The sequence below is a fragment of the Mytilus galloprovincialis genome, chromosome 8 (assembly GCF_965363235.1).
Source record: "Mytilus galloprovincialis chromosome 8, xbMytGall1.hap1.1, whole genome shotgun sequence".
In the NCBI taxonomy this organism is placed as follows: domain Eukaryota; kingdom Metazoa; phylum Mollusca; class Bivalvia; order Mytilida; family Mytilidae; genus Mytilus; species Mytilus galloprovincialis.
In genome coordinates this window covers 24637791-24662846 of record NC_134845.1, presented here as the reverse complement: position 1 = coordinate 24662846, position 25056 = coordinate 24637791, and the positions used below count along the sequence as shown (strand labels likewise).

General features: G+C 31.1%; 1 protein-coding gene across 2 annotated transcripts in view; it reads right to left on the bottom strand.

Moving 5' to 3' along the window:
• Nucleotides 1-25056, bottom strand: part of LOC143085381 (uncharacterized) — a 113104-nt gene that overhangs the window by 9849 nt on the left and 78199 nt on the right. The window contains exons 11-16 of one of the 2 annotated variants that reach the window (XM_076261676.1): nucleotides 21607-21906; nucleotides 21291-21386; nucleotides 4411-4500; nucleotides 3233-3292; nucleotides 2575-2640; nucleotides 736-813 (exon numbers count right to left, since the gene is read on the bottom strand). In XM_076261676.1, coding sequence (XP_076117791.1) covers nucleotides 736-813; nucleotides 2575-2640; nucleotides 3233-3292; nucleotides 4411-4500; nucleotides 21291-21386; nucleotides 21607-21906 — 690 coding nt within the window. The remainder of the gene's footprint in view (nucleotides 1-735; nucleotides 814-2574; nucleotides 2641-3232; nucleotides 3293-4410; nucleotides 4501-21290; nucleotides 21387-21606; nucleotides 21907-25056) is intronic. The other variant, XM_076261677.1, reaches the window with a different exon arrangement.

The window sequence follows — 25056 nt, the reverse complement described above, 5'->3', positions numbered from 1 at the left end:
TTTATATATCCACCAATTATCAACTGCACATATTTCATTACTCTTCGTCAAATACACTTATATAATTGCAGAATGAAGGACTTATTAAAGGGCAGTTGAATCAATATATAAAGATAACTCGATTGTCAACGGGAAATGATGGAAACTACACGGAAATAACTGAATGACATAATGACATAATGACAAAAAAGAAACTTACAGACGCTTTCTTTAATTATTTGTGTTAGTGAAATACTATCATCTTTATTTTTTTTAAATTGCAATGCAGTCAATAGATTTCAATGTCTGAAGATAGATATATATATATACATATATATATATAATGTTTTCAAAGACGGGGCTCTTTCGCTAGTATCTGTCCTCGGCAGTACTGAACAGTTTTATCATTTACAAAAATAACAATCTTATTTATTCAAATAGTTAAGTACTATGTAAGAATTATACAAAAAGTGTTTATGTCCAAGCCATTTGATTAGATAGATAGTGGTCTCTGTGGCAAACATATCACGTATTTTTAGCTTAAACATAGTTAAAATTGTCCCTATTATACTATATGTACCACTACAGAAATAGTGAAAGTATTAACGTGACTTGAAAGTTGCAAGTTCACACTAGCCAATGAACTCTTTCATTCATTTACTTCTACGTTTTTTTGTCAAACAAATGATACAAAAAAAAAAACCCATCAGACACTATCATACATATACCAGAGAAAAAAACATATATCATACGCACCTTCATTTGCTTTACAACTGTAACATGCGTAAGGACTAGAGCTCATTGGGCCGTCATCTTTGACTGAGAACTTAGAGCCTATATTCATATATAAAGAAATGTCTTAGCATAAAAATCATCCAATGGGAAACAAATAGTGTCTTTAAAATTTTCCCCTTACAAAGGAGGACAGTTTTTATTACTTACATCGAAGCATTACAAAAACAGTCATACATTCAATGATAAGAACTTGATAATTACACAGTTGTTCAAAATTAAATTAGGTACATGTATTGTATTAATTATGTATATTTGTGTTAAAATATGTATAATTTAAAATATTTTCTGCCATTCTCATGTGAATCAATATCACTCGAATTGAAAGCATTAACATTCGACGCGGTGAGTACTAAAATTAAAAATTTCCGCTTCAAGTATTGCCATTATCCGGATGAAACACTCTCAAATGTGGCAATCACCCAAAATGTGCCAAATTCGCAGAAGCCCCCCCCCCCCCCCCATTTTGTCCAAATGTATCATCTAAATGATATATCGCCAAACCATTTCTTATCACATGTCCCCTAAATATGGCCGATTATATTTCTTACTCAAACGTGTCTAGATAAGGGTCTTTCAAAAGTACGTCAAAATTTTAACTGCAAAATTTTCCTATTTAAACATCAGTTATATTGTCTTGATCTGATAATAAATTTTGTGTAAATCACAATATACAATAGTGTGTATACAGTTTTTTTCTATTTTGATAACAGTTAAATTTTCAATTGTGTTTGCACTTTTTTGGAAATGCCGGACAACCAGTTTCATAATGGATTTGTTACCTATGACAATAATGAAATCTTCAAATGGCTTTAACATAACTAGTGACACTGGGGAAATATATGAACAAGGACACTTCTTAAATTCGTAAAAATAATATAATATATGACTATGGCACAAATTATGATATATATACTTTAATTCATGTTAAGTAGTAGCTTAAGAACAGAAGGAGTATTGATACAAACAGGCAAGGATTCAGGACATGAAACAGACGATATGGAGGATGAAGTAACAGGATTTGTATTCAATGAAATTGATTTTTTATCAAGAGACCAACGTTTATCTCCCATTATTTAAAACTTCGTATACTACACTTTATCAAAAATAGAACATTGAGTTTTTATGAGTTTCAGAATGACAAAAGGAATTCAAATTTGTAAGTGTGGATGTTATAAGTAACTTGTCGACAAATGAAATATATCTTAGGTCATTCGAATATCAGTAGAAAATGCACTAATAGTAAACATTGTGCCATAACTTAAAAATCTCACAATATAATGACTTCTAAAAGTAAAAAACACTTGATTTGTATAATTCTTTATTTAATTTAGGGACAATAAAATCATCTGATGATAAAAGTCGAGTATTATACGATTGCTTACTATTTGTAGGCAAAAAACGATTGAATAAATATGTTGGTGCCAGTTAATGTTTGGATTTATCCATTGATAATGACTTATGGTAAAGTATTCTCTTAGTTACGGGAATAATTCCAGAATCATTAAATAGTTCAATAGATGGTTTTCGAATATCGCGTGCGTTTACAAGAATTCTAGCTGACCCGTTTTGCAATTTAAGTAAACTGTCAACAAAAAACCTGTTACAGTTTCCTAATACTGAACAACAGTAATTCAAATATGGAAGAATATACACATTGAAAAATTGTATTCGTGAATTATGATTCAAGTATTTCTTGATTCTTTTTGATAAATTCAATAAAGATTTAACTTTTTTCATTATATGATCAGTTTGATCATACCAAAAACAATTAATAATGTTTTCAATTGCTGCCAGCATTACCTATTCCATTGTGTTCATCATGTGGTTGATGTACGGGAGGAGGTGGCAATGAACGTCTTGGTCCATCTTAAAATATAATAATAATAAAAGAATTTGATAACATTATCTCTTGAGAAAAGTGGGGTTTTTTTTGTAAAAAAAAAATTCCTCTTCAATATACACGAAAAGATTGGCATATGAAAGTAATCAATCATTAATAAATCATTTAAATAAAGTTGATAAAATAGGCAATCAACTATTCAGTAACTGATCCCGCAAACATAATCAAATAACACTATTTTCTGGTTTGGTTTTTGGTGTTTAAACGCCACTTTCAAGCACAGCTTTTCGGCTATTTCATGGCGGCCAGTTTCTTTTTGGTGGAGAATTCCGGAGTAGCCGGAGAAAACAACCAACCTTCAATATGAAAACTGACAATACTAGTAAATTAAGATTGGAGTCGAATGCGCACGCATACGCGGGTTTCGAAACATATAGTAAATTTTCAGATAAGGAAATTTCAATAAAAAGAAACTAAAAGACATTTGTAAGCATACGATTAGAATATGAATATGTATACACTGTAAACCAATGAGTAGTGTGTTCGAAATGTTCTTGCAGTAAATTTATCACATACTATAATGGTATTGTTTTGCAACAATCTAGCGGATTTTATTACCGTTTCCATTGCCGTAACTGTTTTCTTCATGTTCCTTTGAAATTGATTGTCTATTTCGAGCTAAAATTAACAGAAACGTTGCAATTGACAAGGTATTAACAAGAAAAACAAGGCATCAATTCAAAGTACGTTTATACATGCATTTAGAAATGGAATAAATATTAAATGAATAGATTATAAAGGGATCAAGCAAGCTTAGTTTCTGGATATTTGGCATACATTTCATATTGTTATCTCTTATTTATCACTTACTTTGCAATAATAACTGCATGCGCATGCAGGTGAGAGAACTATTTTTCCTCCAGATTGGAAGATAAAACTTGATAAAAAGTTTAATAAACCAAAATGAACAAGTGACATGCACTATGGACTTTTAACTTTAGAAGTCAATTAAGATGTTAGTAATTGGTGTAAAACATATTTTATATCTAACAATAGATAAATACTCTGTGTCTTTTTAAAAGTGTCTTAACATATTCATATAAATATTTATACTGGCTGACTTTAAGAAGCAACACTCATTTTGTTGATTTTTTTTTACCAAATCATGTTTGATTCTCATACAACTACTAATCATGCTACCATACTTCTTTCTCAACAATCAACATCTGACTTTTCTGTGTTTATTGAACATACCGGAGTTTTCATGTTTTTTTTGCTTGAAACAGTTTTTTAAGCCCTTGGCCACACTTAAATCAGTTGAACATGTTGCATCTCAATATTGTCAAAAACATCCAATAAGAATACTGTGACAAGGAAAACGTGAACGTGATACGGATTGAATACAGAAACTCGTCTTACTGTCCTTCCGACAACGATACAGGTAGACGGTATTTTTTGCTGACCTTTAATGACCAGATCAACATTAAGTGACAATGCAACGTCAATAGAATTTGATAACGCAACGTCATTTGTGAGACATGTTTACGACCGCCACGTCAACTGCTAATCAAATTGCCGAATGTCATTGCGCACAGATACATGCTCCAAATGTTTCATCAATTTTTGTTTAGTTTGATCTGTATCTGTATAATGGGTTTATTGGATTTAAATTTCGGTAAAAGATCATAAAAAAGGCTTATAAAATGTATGTTACGCCATACTGCATAATATTTGAGGTATCATATAACTGAGAAATATTGTAAAGAATTTCTGTCAAAAATGCATAATAAGCTTACTATTTTCTTCTTCGGGGTTGTAGCCTTCGTTACTTGTTGCTAATGAACATGCTTCATTTATTTTCATATGATCAAGTCCTTGGTGAATTTCTATAAAATAAGGATATAAATTTTATGTATGTTATATGTGAATGTGCTATAGAATTGGTATTAAAAAATAGGTACAAGCCGTTTAGGAAAATGATACATTCAACGAATTATTCATGATTATAGATTTTATGTTGTACTGTTACATTACTGTCCCATGACAGGGGAAGGGTTGGCGCCTTCAAACATGCTTAATTCGATTGCCTTCTTTGTGTATGTGTCCGAAAAAAATTGAGAATGGGAATGGGGAATGTGTCAAAGGGACATCAACCCAACCATAGAACAGACAACAGCAGAAGGTCACCAATAGGTCTTCAATGCAGCAAGAAACCCTATAAGTGAATCAATATTAAAGCCAAAATATGCAATCTTTAATGACCTGACAACAGTATCGTAACTATATCCCTTCTTAATAAGTCTGTTTAAAAGTTTTATTAGTTTTTGAAGTGAATACTGACATGTTTGTGCTTTGTAAAGAATATTACCATAAAAGATTGGATGTGAAATACCTGAACGTATAAGATGTCTGCATGTTGAGTTATATTTACGAATGATGTCCTTGTACCGATGATAAAATTTAGTAAATGTTTTGACTTGTTTGTGATATCGAATTCGTAAACCCTGGTGTAACAATTTTTCAGTAATACTAAATTTCTCTCGCTAAAATCTAAAACGTTGTTACATACACGAGCGAATCGTACAATTTTTTGTATCAGATGTTGTTTCAATGGGTCTTTGATGACTTTAGTCATAAATTGTAACTCATAGAAATACAAAAAAAGATAAGTCTATGTCCTGTTGTTCAAAGGTGTCCGTTGGTTCCTAAAATTGAAGATGGAAATATGGAATATGTCAAAGAGACAACTACCCGACCAAAGAGCAGATAACAGCCGAAGGCCACTAATGGGTTTCCAATGCAGCGTAAAAATCCCGCACCCGAAAATGATCAACAGCTTGACTATAAATACATATGTGTACTAAAAGCGAGGAAATCACTATGTGATCCTTGTAAACTCATCGAACATTTAAACAAACTTATAAGTAAGGGTTATCGTACCAATATTGTAATTAGATCTCTGAATATAGTTCACATTGGCACTAATATTGATTTTGTCATTAACAAATTAAAACATAACTAAATTTCATTATCTTTTGAGGCGAGATGTATAGAGACACAGACACGTTAACTTTTGTTTCTATAGAAGTCGCTCTTCACTATACTACTACCTGTCGATACATTTATTTTTGGCATTGCACAATTCATGTCTTCTTTGACTATTAATGACGTTAAAATACTAAATCCCTGTGATGTGTTTTAGTCGATTTTAGTATCTGATGCATGATTTTTTACTATTAATTGGTTTTGGCTTTTAACTAGCTGTCAGTAACTGCGAGTACTCTCAAATCGTATTTTCTTGTTAATTCGACCTGTTGATACTGTTTATAATGCTTGTTTTGTTATTTTTTATTTATATGGATCTTGTCTGTACACCAGCTTTGATTATTTGTAATATCCTCAATTTTTCACTTATTCTTACAACATTTGTATAAACTTCAAGATTATAAAAAACCGGTTTTTTTCTATAGTGAACATTGATTGGTTAAATATTTCTCAGTGTGTTTGAATTTGTTTGTCAGCTTTTTGGTCATGTCTCTAATATTTATTTAACTGTGCATTTGTATTCAGATATCGCAGATCAAATTTATTCGTTCATTGTGTAATCATACGTTTTTTGATTGAGTTAAGTCTGCCAATTGATATTTTATCGTATGTTTTTCTATGTTGTGATGTCATGCTATTGTTTCGGAAAAAGGGAGAAGGTTTGGATCCATTAAACGTTTAATCCCGCTGCAAATGTTTGCACCTGTCCTAAGTCAGGAATCTGATGTACAGTAGTTGTCGTTTGTTTATGTAATATATACGTGTTTCTCGTTTCTCGTTTTGTTTATATAGATTAGACCGTTGGTTTTCCCGTTTGAATGGTTTTATACTAGTAATTTTGGGGCCCTTTATAGCTTGTTGTTCGGTGTGAGCCAAGGCTCCGTGTTGAAGGCCGTACTTTAACCTATAATGGTTTACTTTTTTAAATTGTTATTTGGATGGAAAGTTGTCTCATTGGCACTCACACCACATCTGCCTTTATCTAGTTCAATAAAAATGGACTTCATACTAAACTCCAAAACATATAAATCAACTAAAATAAAATAAAAAAAACCACACAAGAGTAACAAAGAACAGAGATTCTGTCATATATGTTTTTCGTAAATTGTTTGTAATATATTTAGCCTATCTAGTCACCTTTGGTATAAAACCACTCAACCTGCAAATAATTGCTACACAGGTTTTTCTCAATGTAATATATATTAGAATAGCTTGTTTTGTACTAACAAAATAGTAAAAATCTACATTGAAATAATTTGAGAAAAAGGTTATTTCGAAAGATTGTTTTTCAGTTCTAACTAAAATCCATCCCTTTTCCCCCTTTTAGCACTATTTTGTATAGGACATTAATTTTCCTTAAACATCTTTGCAATTTAACGAGATTATTAATTATATAGTGTTTATATACTTTGTATATTTGGGTGAGTTATTTTTTCAACTCATTTTTATTTTATTGTTTATGATGTTTATTATGTTGGGGTGTGGTACTTTTTTCACCACACCTTTGCTTATTAAAGACATTGTCATTTATGCAGTACAGTACTATTATAATGATAAATGTTAAGATGTAAAACACATTTTAAATGAATTTCTGAATAATCGACATTTTATTCAACTTGTATTTTAATAACAGCAAACATAGGTCAGACTCTTTGATCTAGGTCATTTATACTTAGTTTTGTAGTTGTTATCTGTGTCTAGGAACATTAGCTGACAAACATGGTTTTTTTTTGCAGAAACAGAAAACTGGAAATTTTATGGTTACGTTAGTAGACTTACAGTTTAGTGAAGGCAGGGCACTTTGCTAATAATGTCAAGTGCTATAATTAGTAATATAAGTATCAGGGTAATTTTAGATGAAATATATGTTTTAGAGAGAAAAACGCTGAAAACTGCAAATGATGAAATGCTCAGTTACTGATGGTTAAAACTTTTGAAGTGGGGACCATTATAAAGTATAACGTATTATATTATATTTGTTTTATGAAAGCCTATGTTTATCATTATTTAGAAAATTGTAAAACATTGGTTAAATGTGTTTTCATGACAAAAAGTTTGAAAATTGAAATAAAAAATTCTCGATTTCTCGTGGTTAAATCTTTCAAGACCTTTATAAAAATAGTCTCTTTCATTCTATGTTTATATACTCGTATGAATTTCTGTAGGTTTTAATATGAATGATATATAATTTTCAGGTAATTTTTAGGATTTTAGGAACAAATTACCCAATAAATACTGAAAATTAAAAAAATCGGTTGATTATTATATTTAGCAAGAAATGTCAATATCCACGTTTGATTTAAGATAAAAAAAAACAAACAAACTTGTTGGATTTAGGAATATATTACACTGAATTAAAATGAAATGTATACCTTATATTGTTTTAAATCAGTTTCAAGGGCTGCTTGATCAATGTAATTATAAGTTTACCTTTAAATCTTGAATTAAAAAATTCATACGATCAGTAGTCTCAGTCTGAACATAGTACTGTTAAAAGAATCAATGGGGTTCTTCCTAAAGATAGTACAAAATAGCAACAATGCATAATGTGTGAACCCTGTATACAGGTATGTGGTGGTCTGAAAAAATTGACAAAATGAGGATTACATGGAACTAACATGAGTTATCTATGAAAATATCATGACCAAATTTATTATTAAAAGTAAAGGAGTACAAATTTTCGTTTCTTATATATTTCAATGACTTTTAAAATTTAATAAATGGTTATCAGCTTCAGGTTGTTCAAAAACTACAAGAAGAATATACATCATTTAACGTCCGAAACTGAACTAACATTTCTTGTTTAACACGTTTAAGTGGGCGATTAAGAGCCTGAGATGTCGTTTAAATAGTCCTGTCAAATCTAACATTATGTCTTTAGTTTTTAAACCTTATTTGGTTGCTGTCTCGTTGACCTTATACGCCTCACATCTTTCATTATTCACGAATATGCTCTATCATAGAAAAAGTACTGGAAAATTCATTGTTAAAAGACGCTGTTACCTGCTTCCTTAATGATGTCCATTATTAAAAGTATTTAAACGAAATACACCTCATGCAAACTGATATAAATGTTAAGCTTTTAAGGTGATCGTTTGTCTCAGAAATGGGAAATCTTGTGTTTCATCGCTTGACAGTAAGACCATGATCTCTTGAAAAGTCTTTCCGCTTTAAAAATAATAGAAGATGTAGCATGATTTCAAGAAAAAAAACTATACACAAGAGATGATAAATGATGCAATATAGGTCATTTTACGGCCAATATTCTCAACATAAAAATCTAGCGTAAAAAATTAGACATTTTAAAATATAAATCAATTCAAACCAAAAACCTAGTGGCCTGGTTTATGTTAAATCAATTTACACAAACACAAATATGACTGACAGCAAAACAATGAGCATAAAAGGATTACAGGCCACTGACTTGAGGTAGATATTAACGTACTGTGACTGGGTTAAACATGTTTGCGAGCACCCAACCCTCCAATAATAAAGTGTTAAAAAAGCTGAACATAAGAACAAATTGTAAAAACAAGTTAGAATGGTCTGGACTCAAGAGATCAGCTTGGAAAATAAAAACAACTTACAATAAGACACTGGATACTCATAGCTAGCACAATGCTTATTAAAGCTTACACATAAATCATATTAACCAAGACCAACACATAGAGATATTCATAGTTACATTTAAAAAGCTTTCAAAGTTAAGGGTTTATTCTGATAGTCTGTCAGTACTGGTATTGATGATAATAGCGTGTTTAGCTATTGGCCTACGCAAAAACGCAACGAATGACTCTACATAGCTCTAGAAAAATGAAGAGTTTTTATTTGAAAGTATATTCAAAATATTTACTAAAATCAGTCACAGATACTTGTAGAATGAATTCGAGTTAAAGAGAAAAGGCATCATTTTGTTATATATTATTCTAAAACTTCATATGTAACATGTAAAACTCTAAAGAAGTTCTGGATGATATTAATAACAATCTTTCTCTGAAATTAGTTTTATAAAAACGTTTTATTTTTCAACCCTGTATACCACCATTCACAATGTGAAATTGAAAATGTGTATAAGAGAAATAATCAACAATGCATTTCAACAGAAAAATGGTAGCACATACTATCAATAGATTGCACTGGGTTAAGATAAGCATATTATGTTAATAGTAAACAAAGTAAATCATGTCTCACAGAAAAACAAGAGATGGGTAAGCTGGAATTTTCTATCGACAATATATTCAATGAATTTGGAGGTAGACTTGTTTAACAAATGGTCCGCTATCCTATAGGAACGAACTTGGTGCCTCTCTTGGCCAACTTCTTTCAATTTTCATATGAGTCGAAGTTCCTTTGGACAATAGTCAAAACAAGAAGATCCAAGTAATCAGATCATTAAATTTCACATTCAGATGTATTGATAATGTTCTTTCCATTAATAATCCAAACTTTATTAATTGGGTTCCATTAATATGTTCCCCAGGACTAGAATTTAAAGAACTGCTTCCTCTGCCTCATTTTAAAGTCATATTAATCGAGTGACTGCTGAAAAATTATGTGTATCAAATTCTGAAACCAATGCATGTATATGTCGTGAACATGTTATTAGTTTGTACAAGTTATTACTCGTACAAACATTTTATACAAGTAATTACTTGTATGAAGCCATCATACAGGTTATTACTTGTACAATTTTTACTGAGAAAAAGATAATAACTTGTACAAATCATTATTTTGCTATGGCCTATTTGATGTTCACATCAAATCGTTTCCCTTTAAACAAATATTTGTTTACTTAACTTAAAGGTATACACTTAATGGAAAGAAATTTTATGATAAAATAATTAACTTGAGTCACAATATATATATAATAAATCGACTGATAATTCATTATGAACATGCGAAAGATAACGATACACTACAAGTAATGCAAAGGCACATAAGGTGATACATCCTACTTTGTAGAAATTCACTCTGATGCAAACAAAACATTCTTTGGAACTGACATTATCAAGATGCTTGATTTCTAGATTCACAATTTATTTGTTACGTTTGAAAATATCTGAATATGAACACCAAGAGGAGAGCCTAAATCTCCAAAATGACTTAATAACTGAATTGAAATCAAATTATATATGTACCAACTCTATATATGATGGCAAAAGTAGAGAGGACTTAATAAATATCATTAAATATTTTGAATCTGAACTAGCAGTCAATAAATGCAGTGAGCAATCAATACAAACTGAGTTTTCAGCTGCTTCAGTTGAGTGCCAAACATCCCAATATGTCAACACTTGTGATGCATCAATTCAGACAAGACCTATTCCAGCTCCAAGATTTTCCAAGTTAAAACTCACAGAAGATCAATGCAGACCTGTCCTTGAGACAAAATTTCAACCTAAAAATTCAAGTCCAAATCCAAAAACTATCAACAACCATAGTCCAGAGAAGGTTAAAAAATCAGGTGACAAAAATTTAATCATTGGATCATCAATACTTAAAGGGATTAGAACTTCTGGTCTATCAAAGACCGACATAAGAACATTCAGAGGGGCACACATTGATAGAATAACAAAGGAAATTTTGAATATGGATCTGAAAGCATATAAGAATGTTATTCGTCAAGTTGGTGGACACGACATATGTGGTGTAAAATCCTTGAAAGATTTTGAAATTGAATATGAAAGTTTGTTTCTAGCAGCTCGAAGTTGTAGTAACTCTGACTGTAACTTAATAATCTCAGAACTACCTCCCAGGATTGATGTAGATGTCTACAGGGCAAATGTTGCTTTAGAAAGATTATGTCAACACATTGGACTAGTTTTTATAAGACAGTATGAAATGTATATGCGTGACAGCTTCAATCAAAACAATAATTTCTATGTTCATGATGGTATTCATTTCAATTTAAGAGGAACATCAAGATACATCAAAACAATAGATAACATAATAGGAATAATCAATACACATGATGAATGTGAGAACTGTGGTGAACTTAACCATAAAACATCCTTCTGTAGGTTTAATATGAAAATTAAATGCTGCAAGTGTAAAAGGTATAAAACTAAAATTTTATACTGCTTAAAAAAATGGCAAAGAAGAAAATGCCAATTTAACATCTGTTTCAAACAAATCTGATGTACTGACAATATTATGTTCTCAATGCAATTTATGTCCATGCATGTGTAAATTATTTTCTTTGTCACAAGGGTTTCAGATTTCTGAGATAAAGAAAACTAGAAACATTAGAAAAACAATTAAAGAAAAGAATGAGAGTAATTTCTCACTTGATACAACCCAGGAAATGTATACTGTCACACTTTATAGTACCAATGATGGGTCGATTAATCCTGATAATTCTAACACTGAATCTCAGACATCTGGACAGCATATATTACTTGGTATCAAACAGCATGATACAAACTGTGTAATGTTTGATAATGAGTCTAATGTAGATAATTTATTATTACCTCTCCCGCAGGTCAGTTTAATAATTGATGTGAAATTATCTTATGTCTCTGTGATTATTTTAGCAATTAGTGTTTGTATATATTATATAATCAATTTAGAAAACCATGCATTGACAGCTAATGATAAGATTTTTTAATTCTTATGGTTTTAGTAAGTCAAAAGGTATTAGGATTTGTTCTCATAATATTAATAGAATTGAAAGTAAATATGAAGAAATTAAACACAACCTAATGTTTTCTGATAACCAACCTGATGTATTAGGATTGTGTGAAACATTTTTAACAAGACACACAACTGAAAATGAATTACAAGTACCTGGTTATGTATTGGAAAGAAATGACAGAACATCCCAAGGTGGGGGTGGCCTGATTGTTTACTTTTCTGCAACTATTAAATTTTTCAGAAAAAACAACATAGAAATAGGAGGTACGGAAACAATGTGGTTTGAAATTAAACCAGATTACAAAAAAACTTTTTTATTATGTTTTGTGTATAGACCACCAAAGTCACTGATAGATAGGGTTGATGATTTTGAAAAAGAAATAAGAGTGGCAATGACCATGAATTCAGATATAACAATTATGGGTGATTTTAATTTTAATTTTAAAGCATCAAACAAACCTACTAAAAAATGGCTGAATATTTTAGAATCATATAATTATCAACAACTGATTGAAGAAGCCACAAGGGTAACAAAAGATACAAGTACACTGATTGATCATATTTATGTAAATAATCCAAATATGGTAGAGGAATCACATGTGTGTAGATATGCAATTAGTGACCATTATCCTATCTGTTTAACAAGGAAAGAAGTCAACATAGGCAAAAAGAATACACACAGTACAATTACATATAGAAATTTCAAAAATTTCAACCAAAACAATTTTTTATTTGATCTGCAATCTACGCCTTTTCATGAAATTGAATTTAAAGAAAACCCCTCTGACTGTCTACAATTGTTTTATGAAATGTTGAACTAGGCTTTAGATAAACATGCTCCTGTTGTTAAAAAGAGAGTTAAAAGAGACAGGCAGCCTGAATGGTATAACAGTGAAATAATTAACGCTAGGAATATGAGAGATAAATATAATGCACTTGGTTTATGGAGTGAGTATAGATTTTGGAGAAATAAAACTAAACAAATTGTAGATATCTCAAAAAAGAATTATTATAAAAATATGGTAAATAAAGGCAACAGTAGTATACCGCTGTTCAAACTCATAAATCCATGGACAAAAAACAAAATCGGGGTAACAAACTAAAACTGACGGAAACGCATAAATATAAGAGGAGAACAACGACACAACACTACAATGTAACTAACACACACAGAAACGGACCAAGCATCAGACAAAATCCCACGAGAATAACAAATATAACATCAAAACCAAATACATGAATTTGGAATAGACAAGTACCGTGACACGTCTTATCGCAATGTCAATTTACACTAAAAAAAAAAGAGAAAACAAACGACGCAACGTTAAATTGTAACACACACAGAAACGAACTATAATATAACAATGGCCATATTCCTGACTTGGTACAGGACATTTTTAAAGGAAAAAATGGTGGGTTGAACCTTGTTTTGTGGCATGACAAACCTCGCACTTTAATGGCAATGTTAAATATAACATAGAAATGACAACATAATATTACAGGACTACAATACAAATAAATAGGAAAAGACTCCAATGACCCTAAACTTTTATGGAAATGTCTTCACAGTCTGAACCTAAAAGTTAAAAATACACCATATGAGTTAGCCACAGAAGAAAACAAAACAACTAAAAGTGAAAAATGTATAGCTGATACTTATAATAACTTTTCACTTCCTGTGCTGAAAAACTAAGAGAACAAGGAAGTTATACACCTGTTAACAAAGCAGATTTTAGTAATCTTAATAAATTTGTTAAAAATAAATAACATAACATTACATTACTGAAGAATGCTAAGGTAACACCAGTTTTCAAGGATGGTGACAAGCTTTTAGCAACAAATTACAGACCTATATCTGTCTTTCCAACTTTATCAAAGTTAATAGAAAGACATGTTTCTAATAAAATGTACAAATATTTATCTAATTTGAACTTTTAACCCCTACACAATCTGGTTTCAGGCCGCAGTATTCTTGTCAAACTGCACTTATCAATATCATTGACAAATGGTTGCAAGAAATGAAGGATGGTAATTTAAATCTAGCAATTTTATTAGATTTTAAAAAAGCTTTTGATTTGGTAGATCATGATATTCTTTGTTTAAAGCTTGAAATTTATGGATTTAGTGAGGCTACTGTTAGTTTTTTCAAGTCATACCTCAATAACAGAAAACAGCAGGTAAACATTTGTAATGTTTATTCTGAACAACAACATGTAAAATTTGGTGTCCCCCAAGATTCTATAATTGGTCCCCTATTGTTTGTACTATTTATAAACGACCTTCCCTAATGCAGTGAACATTGTGAAACAGACCTATATGCTGATGACACCACTCTTCATAAATCTGGGAAAAACATAGAAAACATACATGATGATGTTCAAGAAAATTTATACAGGGTTGAAGAGTGGTGTAAAAAGAACAACATGTTCATTAATGCAAATAAAACAAAATGTTTGGTTACTGGAACAAAACAGAAACTATCAATTCAGACTTATCAACCAAACTTGATAATAAATTCAAAAGTATTACAAAATTCTTCATGTGAAAAATTATTAGGTGTTAAAATTGACAACACACTTAACTGGAAAAATCAAATTGACCAAGTTTGTGCTAATGTATCATCCAGAATATACCTTCTTTCTAAAATAAAGAAAAGTTTAGATATAAATGCAAGGAAAACATATTACAATTGGTATATTCTTCCCTTAATTGACTACTGCTGTATTATTTGGGGTGAATGTAAAAATGAAGGGAAAACAAGACTTTTAAACTCCAAAAAAGGGCAGCAAGATTAATTATACATGCAGATCCTTTATCCCCCTCAGCCCCCTTATTTAAAAAACTTGGGTGGATGACAGTTGACAATAGAATAAAATACCACAAATATTTACTTTTATATAAATGTATGCGTATGGAAGCACCAATGTACCTAGTTCAAAAGTTTAAACTGAAATCAGATAATAATCCTTACTCCTTAAAAGGTGTCACTCAAGGTAATCTGATAGTTCCTAAGCCAAAAAGCTGAACTATTAAAGAAATCCTTTGCTTATTCTGGATCAGTATATGGAATGGACTACCACATATAATGCGTAAAGCTCAAAAACACTTTTACTTTTAATCAAAGTATCAAGAAGTACCTAACACAATCCTGATAAGAAATGTTTGCTACAATGTATCTGTATATTTTTTTATTTTTATTTGATTTTTTGACTACATGTATACATCTTAAACAGCATTATATCTTATGTTAATAACAATACATTGAACTACATGACTGTAAATTAACTATGTGTATTGTAATTTGTATGTGAGGGCCTCTTTAAATAAAGAATTTGTTATTATTATTATTATTATTATTATTATTATTATTATTATTATTATTATTATTATTATTATTATTATTATTATTATTATTATTATTATTATTATTATTATTATTATGAAACGTCGCTAGTGTCCGAACAGATAGTTGATGATCAGGGGTATGCCAAAGAACGTCTCGTTCTTTTCGTAAAATGCTCAGAGGAATATAGAAAAACCTTGTTTATAAATATTCCGTTTCAACTTGAATATATAGATTCTAATGTTTGACGTTTTTTATTTTCTTATTAACGTCGTTGTCGATAAAATGGAATTGTATGCGACTGTCATACAAGTAAGAAGTTAAGCTAACTGTCAAACCAGATTGAATCCCTTTTTTTTACAAAAGAAAATGCCTGTACCAAGTCAGGAATACGAAAGTTGTTATCGATTCGTTATATGTGTATAGATTTGACATTTGATTAGGAAATTTCTGTTTTTATTTTTATGATTAGAGTTCTTTTTTTCGCATTTTACTTCAGCTTGTGGGTCCATGTTTTGTTAATACTTTTATGCTATTCATAATTCAAGACAACTAGCATAAGCTTTAGCTAAATATACAACCAGTTTTAATCCATCGTGCTCTACATAAGGAAATGCCTGCACTAAGTCAGATATATAAAAGTTATTTGTCATTTGTGAACGAATATCAGTTTTGAATTTGCCTTGGAGTTCGGTATTTTTGTATTTTACTTTTTAGTCAATCCCTCCTCTGCTTAATGACTTCCGCATTACTTTTGTAACATTGAATTTGGACTAACCAAAGTTTGAATGCATTTGCATTATAGAATTAATGCGTGTCGATTTGTAATTGTATTCAAAACATACGCTTGTAACGGTCATCAGAGATTCGCAATTGTAAAATGTTACATTCATTTCTAAATTTAAAGTATACAAACTTCAGACTTAACATAGAGGCAATGATTTATTAAAATGAATTGCTCAAAGGATAAAAATCTCAAAATATCATTTTCTCAATACTGAATTAATCTTATAGAAACAACTAAATGTCTTATATGGGGTATGGGGGGAAAGGGGGAGGGTATAAGTCCCGCTTTTACCACAGTTCTAATGATCTTATCTTCTCCTTCATCACATCAAAGCAATATACACTATTAATGCTGTATTTCATAAAAAAAAATCAAACAGCATTAACAAAGAGGAGAATGATTCAAATGCATAGGTCGAATATAAACGGACAACGTCATTGGTGAAAAAGAAAATGACAAACAGACAAGACCAAAAATATCGGATAAATAATCTCTTGATTCTTTTTGAAATAAATGTATAAATGCTGTGGATGTTGGTATATTACATTTTGAAAATAATGCAAACATAGATGAACAAAAAAGTACTTAAGCATGTACTCTTCTGGTGTTTCCGTCTCGTTAAAACCTCGTTCGGGAATTATTTCTAAAAGATGTGATAAGTGGAAAATATCAATGAATTTCGAAAAAAAAACATAATAATCAAACTAAGCAATTTGAAAAAAAATTGCGTCCTTACAATAAGTACATTTTGAGCAATGAAAATTAACTTTGCTATACGCAATCCGGTAAGTGCCAAAATATTGAGAATATGGGTGAAGTATACAAAGAAATGGCGGATGTTCTTATGAATGATTTGTTTAAATTCATGTACATTCACGTTCGTGCGCTCCTCATTGAGTCATATAGTAAACAAACATAACACTACAACATCACAGCATAAAGCCTCTTCTGAAAATTTGAAGACCCTACTATGCATTGGTTACCTAAACTTCACAAAAAAAACCTGTAAAATTTAATTTGTGCTTCTAGTAAGTGTTCTTCAATTTATCTTTCATTGCTTTTAACTAGCTCCTTCAGACTTAACCATTATCATATAACTTATAATTACCTTTTGTTAAAAATATATGAATATAGTGGAAACAAATTCTTTGAATGTTTTTGTTATATTACGTGCTCTTGACGGTCCTCTATATCCTGTTGACAGTTTTGAAATTTCAATCTTTACACTACATTTCCACATAATCTTATCAAACACAACTTATCTTATTTAATTAAATGGTCGTTTGGTAAATCTGAATGTAAATATATTCGCTGAAACTCATTTAAAGCCTTCTTCACTAATGAGAAAGGTAAATTATGTTGAATCACCTACTGGAGTTGTGATGAAATGATTGAGGCTGTTAATTGTCTTCTCGATAATATCATGTACGTTTCGGCAACAAAATTTATCAAAAATTTGTAGGTATTCTTATGTGCACCAGTTGCGCCATTCGATAGCAGACTTGTTCTTGTACTATTATGCATCATAGATTATGACCAAACTCAGTAAAGATCCATTCAAATTGCATTAAATAGATAAATTCAAGAAGCTTAAACGTTATCTTGATGATATCTTGCCGTTAAATAATCCAGATGTTCTAAATATACTGCCGAAATTCAACCAAAGGAACTATACCTTTATATTAATCAAATATTGACAGTTATGACTGTCCTTTTCTAGATTTAGATAAATTTCAGTTTAACACCGGAAACTGTACACTAAAATTTACTACAAAAGGGACAATTTTCCGTGTTCATTTTTGAATGGTGATATTCCTTTAATACCGTCTTACTGTATTTATATATCACGACATTAATTCGTTCAATATGCCCGTGTCAGTTGTGACGTTTATTAACGCAATGAACGCTATGTAAGTATTACTGGTATTTTTTAAGTTAGGATTTAGTTACCACAAATAACTTAGACGTTATATAAATTTGTTCATAGATATAAAGATTTGGTTTTGTAGTTTGGTTGGTAGATTAACATATTTCAAACGGAATAAAACATCCTAATTTTTACTGATATGTTGTTTTGCGAGACAAGAAATTTAGACAAGATCCAGATAAACTTATTTATCCTTTAAGTAAACTTTTTCTAAAAGGTTATCAATTCAACACTGTAATTAGAATCTTTAAATATTGTGTTTATTGGTATAGTATAGACACCTATTAAACGTTCATTATGTTAAAAAGATTTAAGTTAAAAACACAAACAATATGACTAATGGCTATAAACAACAATCATTGCAGCAGTAAGTAAGAAAATACACATGTTTCTTAGTGCTTAACACTTCCTAATTCGTTAACAGTTGCGTAACAGGTGAAATGAAAACACAATGCAAAAATTAGTAACTAAAGGCCTCTTCAAATCAGTGCTTAAAGGGGCCTAAGCTACGAGATACAAAAAGAAAATATGATATCATTAATGAAAGTTAAAGTCTGATATAACAATTCGCTTTTAATTACCAGGTTGGTTAAAGTTTGGTTCAAATAAACAAAATAAAATTGCTAGTAAAATATTCACTTGAAAGTACAAATCGACCTTATACAATTCGAATTCTTGTGAAATTCGACTGAACTGCTTAGCCAAGGAGGATTTACGCGCATGGAATAGTCGTGTTCGCCTATTAAAAAGACAAGAATGTCAACATTGAGAGTGAAACAAAGTCAAAAGTTGATTGATTCGATTAGCACGAAAAAGATATCTAAGTTTATGTTTATATCAGGTTATATGATCGTGGGAAGTTATCGGAGGTAATTAGCGATATTCAATTAAAAGGCGTCTGGACTAAAATAACCATAAAATACATCGAGTCCGTGCAAAATGAATTGTTAATTTTAGACTTTTGATAATTTAGATGAACGGTGAATATGAATTTAACAGCTAAACAAAAATAAGAATGGAAATGGGGAATGTGTAAAAGAGACAACAACCCGACCATATTGCACACAACAGCCGAAAACCATCAATGGATCTTCGATGCAGCGACAATTTCCCGCAGCCGGAGGCATCCTCCAGCTGACCCCTAAATCAATATGTATACTAGTTCAGAGATAATGGGCGTCGTACTAAACTCCGATTGACGATTTCGTACCCGAGGGTATCACCAGCCAAGTAGTCAAGACTTTGGTGTTGACACAAATATCAATAATGTGGTCATTTTTGTAAATTTCCTGTTTACAAAACTTTTAATTTTTCGAAAACTAAAGTCTTTCTTATCCCATGCATATATTACCTTAGCCGTATATGGACCAACTTTTTGGAATTTTGGATCCTCAATGCTCTTCATCTTTGTACTTGTTTGGCTTTATAAATATTTTGATATGATATGGGCGTCACTGATAAGTCTTATGTAGACGAAACGCGCGTCTGGCGTACTAAATTATAATCCTCGTACCTTTGATAACTATAATTACAACAGTACGCACAGTAAAACTCAGTTTAAGAGAACTCCGAGTCCGATGAACATTTAAAACGAATATTAAAAATAAACAAGGACAAAAATATACTGATCTAATATAAATGACTGCATTTGGAACAGATACATTGACATCATTATTATCACTCTACTACTTGTTCAATGCCATTATTGGTAGACTCTTTTTCTCTGTTTCCTTCCTCAGTAATAGATTACCTTACCTGTATTTGTCAAAACTTTTAGGAATTTGGCCCTCAATGCTCTTCAACTTCGTACTTTATTTGGCCCTTTTAACTTTTTTGGATTCGAGCGTCAATGCTAAGTCTTTTGTAGACGAAACGTGCGTCTGACGTAGATATACCATTTAATCCTGTTATCTATGATGAGTTTATGTACAACCACTGGGTCGATGCCACTGCTGGTGGAGTTTTAATTCCCCGAGGATATCACCAGCTCAGTCGTCAGCACTTCTGTGCTGACATGAATTATCATTGATATGGTCATATTTATAAAGTAACTGTTTACAATACTTTTGAATTTTGAAATACTAAGGCTTTTCTACCTCAGGAATAGATTACCTTAACTGTATTTTGCAAAACTTTTCAGAATCTTGGTCCTCAATGCTCTTCAACTTCGTACCTTATTTGGCGTTATAACTTTTTTGGATTCATGCGACACTGATGAGTCTTTTGTAGACGTAACGCGCGTCTGGCGTAAATACAAAATTTAATCCTGGTATCTATGATGAGTTTATTTTGGTATCGCAAGATAAGTACCTAGTATAGAATAACTGACTTTTAAATGTGGATATCGTTTAACCTAAATTTAATGTTTTTTTAATTTTAAATATAATTCAGATAAAGAAAAGAAGATACCTGATGCATATATAGCTCTGATTTCTTGTACGGGTCTTTACATTTAGTCATTTTTATTTTTTTTTATCAGTTTCGACATTATAATAATTAGGTATAGGAACTATTTACAATACCAAACTATAATCATTAACAATACACGTAGCATTATTAATGTTGCGAACAGAATACCGATACATCTTCACGATATAGAAAATAATAAAAAGTCTTAATTATAAGACATTAAAAATATCAAGTCCAAGAGTATGATGAATAAAAGGACCAATCAGTTTATATTGATGGTATCTAATTTAGCAATCTTATCGAAACGCTTTTCTGTTGCATTTAAAAAGACATACAATATTTTGACGGGAAATGATATATTTAGAAGCCTCTTGTTGCATTGGTACACAAAAATGGAATGTTAAATCCGTTTCCAAAGTTTCTGAACACGATGAAAACAATCATTTCGTTTCGAAATACGAAGAAATAAAACATTCACACCGTCTTGCTACATACGGACCACAATTATCATCATCTAAACGTATATCCTTACCTTCAGGCAACGGAAGTGCGTGTTTATCATCAATGTAATTCTTTGATGAACGACATGGCAATAGAGGTGGAGGTACTGGTCCTGTATCAGTATAATCTGAAATATTAAAGGTGAGCTTTGCTATAAAGCAAACGTTACACTACATATTTTTTATGTCTACAATTCATGCTTTGCCCTATCAGGAGGCTTATGTTTGATTACTTACAATATAGATTTGTTTTGCAGTTCCTAAATATCATTTTGTATTTAACATTAAATTCAAAATATAACATAGAAAAGAAATGCTTGATTTAGATAAAGAAATCTTTATCATTACCCGATTCATCAGAACAAGAAACAACACTTGTGTTATCAGGAATTGGAGATGGCAAACGTCTTTTTTGTACATCACTGTTATCAAGAAGCGTAGACGGCATCCGTTTTGTTTGTACCTCACTGTTATTAGGAACCGGAGAAGGCAGTTGTCTTCTTTCTACATCTTTCGTATCAGGAATCGGAGGAGGTATTCGTCTTCGTTGTACATCACTGTTATCATGAGTTCGACTGAATATATTTGGAGGCTTAGGTTTAACATCAAGATCAGATGAAAGCGAGGGGTTTCGACTTATTGTTGTTTCTGTGAAAAAGTGCAAAGTTAGTATAATATTGATGTCAATATTTCACATGTGCCAACAATATATAGCTTGCTTGTACCCCAAGTACAGCTAGATTAAATTGTAAATTTCAATCTGAATATGTAACAATATAATGTCAATATAAAGTTAAACATTCATAAAACACATAATTATATTGTATCTCGATTCGTCAATATATTAATTATATATATTTGCAAGGATAAAATTGTAACTTATTTTTCGTCAATTACATGTTTTGTTGGAACATTCAAAACGATTTTGTGTTTGATGTACACACTTGATTTTCTCAATTTCTCAATAATATTATGGTTGATCTGTAAAAATTTAACAAACTGAAAAAGCTGCTGAATAATATAAAAATAAAACCGATCTCACAGTTAAAAGAGAACATGTAGTTGTTTCAAAACGCCAGTCGTAAGTCTGCTTAAACCAAATAAAAAACAACATCATAAAACACTTGGACATTTTGTCTAACTTAGTATATGCAATTACAAAATGTTTCATTATTTTGAATAATTCTAGTTTTATTGTCGGTTCAATTGATAAAAAAAATATCAATAAGCGATCCAACACCGATCATTCAGTTATAATCTTAATCACAATGAAAACAAACAAATATTTAACAAAGACTCACAAAAAGCCATATATCAAATTTATCAACCTCATTCATTGCTTTCCCATTTTTGTATTTCATTTATGTTTACTAAATCAATCCATATAAGAATTGAAAAATTGACAAAAAGTCCTGGGACCAAATGGGTTGATTAACATTAATTCTGACGTAGAATCGCGCGTTTGACGTCATAATGTAAACGTCACACAAATAAAGATGTATAATAATTGTGTTTCTGTTAACTTTGTTTCAATCATGCTGGTAATCATGCTGTATAATAATTGTGTTCCTGTTAACTTTGTTTCAATCATGCTGGTAATCATTAGAAGTAATTTGGTGATAAGTCGTGTTCGGTAATGTACAATCGAGAAAACGATGTGCTTGTTGTGACATAGACACATAAAACATATGATTTGTAATTCATATATTCCATAAAAGCCAATCACATCATGATTGAACCCGTAAAATATAAAGAAATACCTTCAAATTTAATCGGTTAACATTCTTGTAAAAATCAACCCTAACACAACCCAGTAGTGATGATCAGAATATACTGCATCACCTTGATAAGTACTGCACATATATGCAGTGTTTAAAAATTGTTCCGCAGAAACGGAAAATTCATTATTTAAGGCTGTTCTTAAAAATAAAGAGAACATCAAGTTAACCAGAAGAAAAGAAGAGTTGGTGCCCTCACGACTTATTTCGTTTGAATATTCTAGTCCCCAATACGTCATGCGCCTAGTGCAGAAATAATGAGTACCGCTTATGCTATTAATACCACTTGGTTGATTCCTCTGCTGGTGGACTGACAGTTCTCGAGGGTTTCAGGAACCCAGTAGCCAGTACTTCATTACTCGCATTAAATTACAGATTTTGTTTGACTAGATTATGCTATTACGCATTTTTTGAAATTATTTAAAATTAAGGAAGGCATATTCCTTATACAAAGCTCTAATACCGAGCCCAGCTTTGGTTATACTGTTTGTTCTTTTTAATTTATATCTCTTCATGTACTTGGTAAGTTTAGATTTTCAAATATTTTGGCATCGAGTATCACTGAAGAGTCATTATTTGTAAAATTGCGCATATGGTGCAGAAAAATTGATGCCTTTTATGTTATAATGCCTGTTAAATATAACCTATTATTTATATCAGAATAGGTGCAACCAAAAAACATGACCAGTCATATTCTACAACTAAATAATCTCATCCGTGTATGCGACATGCACGATGTATCATTAACACGAAGGGTTTTGTCCTTTCAGGACGTCAGAGATTGCAAATACTTTATCTCTATGCCTATAAATTTACAAATCATTTAAAAACTTTTGCATTATTCAAAACTATCAACAAATTGAGTGTTCTACAAAAATCAACAGTCCTTCACCTTTCATCTGATACCGGTTCCTTAATTAATCAAATATATGCTTTGTATTTTAAGAGTTACTCCTGTGCGTAGAAACTATTTTGTTTTAACTATGTACTTCTTTTCTGAATGTTCGTTTTTGACCGGGCCCGAATAGGTGGTTTAACATGAGACTATTCATTTTTTATCTAAGAATTCCACAAAAGCCGGTGCTAAGGACCGTCTTCAACTTGCAGTAATGTGAGAATATAAAAAAAGAAGATATGGTACGATTGCCAATAAGACAACTATCCGCAAACGACCAATATGACACATACATTAACAACTATAGGTCACCGTACGGCCTTCAACAATGAGCAAAGCCCATACCGCATAGTCAGCTATAAAAGGCCCCGATAAGACAATGTAAAACAATTCAAACGAGAAAACTAACGGCCTTATTTATGTAAAAAAAATGAACGAAAAAAAAATATGTAACACATAAACAAACGACAACCACTGAATTTACAGCTCCTGACTTGGGACAGGCACATACATAAATAATGTGGCGGGGTTAAACATGTTAGCGGGATCCCAACCCTCCCCATAACCTGGGACAGTGGTATAACAGTACAACAAAAGAACGAACTATAGAAATCAGTTGAAAAGGCTTAACCCATCAGATGGACAAAGATACAAGTGGACTTGGCCGGGTACTTATACATCCCGACACAAAAAGACACAATGAACAGATCTGTGAGTACTCGCAGTTATCTGACAGCTAGTTCAAAGCCACTAACAACTAATAAAAAAATCATGCATCTTAGACTAAACTATCAATCCGTACACATCCAACATCCGATGGATTTAGTGTAAAGACGTTATAAACAGCCAGATAAAAATATGACCTTGTGCAATGCCAAGTTACAGGTACCGACAGATTGTAGATCCATGAATATGTATATGTATATAACATACTAGAAAGATTTAGTTAGCTTTTAATTTACTGATAACAAAATCAATATGTATACCAATAAAAACAATATTCAATGATCTTATTACAGTGATGAATAGATACCCTAAGTTTATTTAAAGGGGCGACAAGTTTACATGGATCATTTATAAATTTCCGGGAACGGTTAACAACATTTCAGTAAAAATGAGGATGTG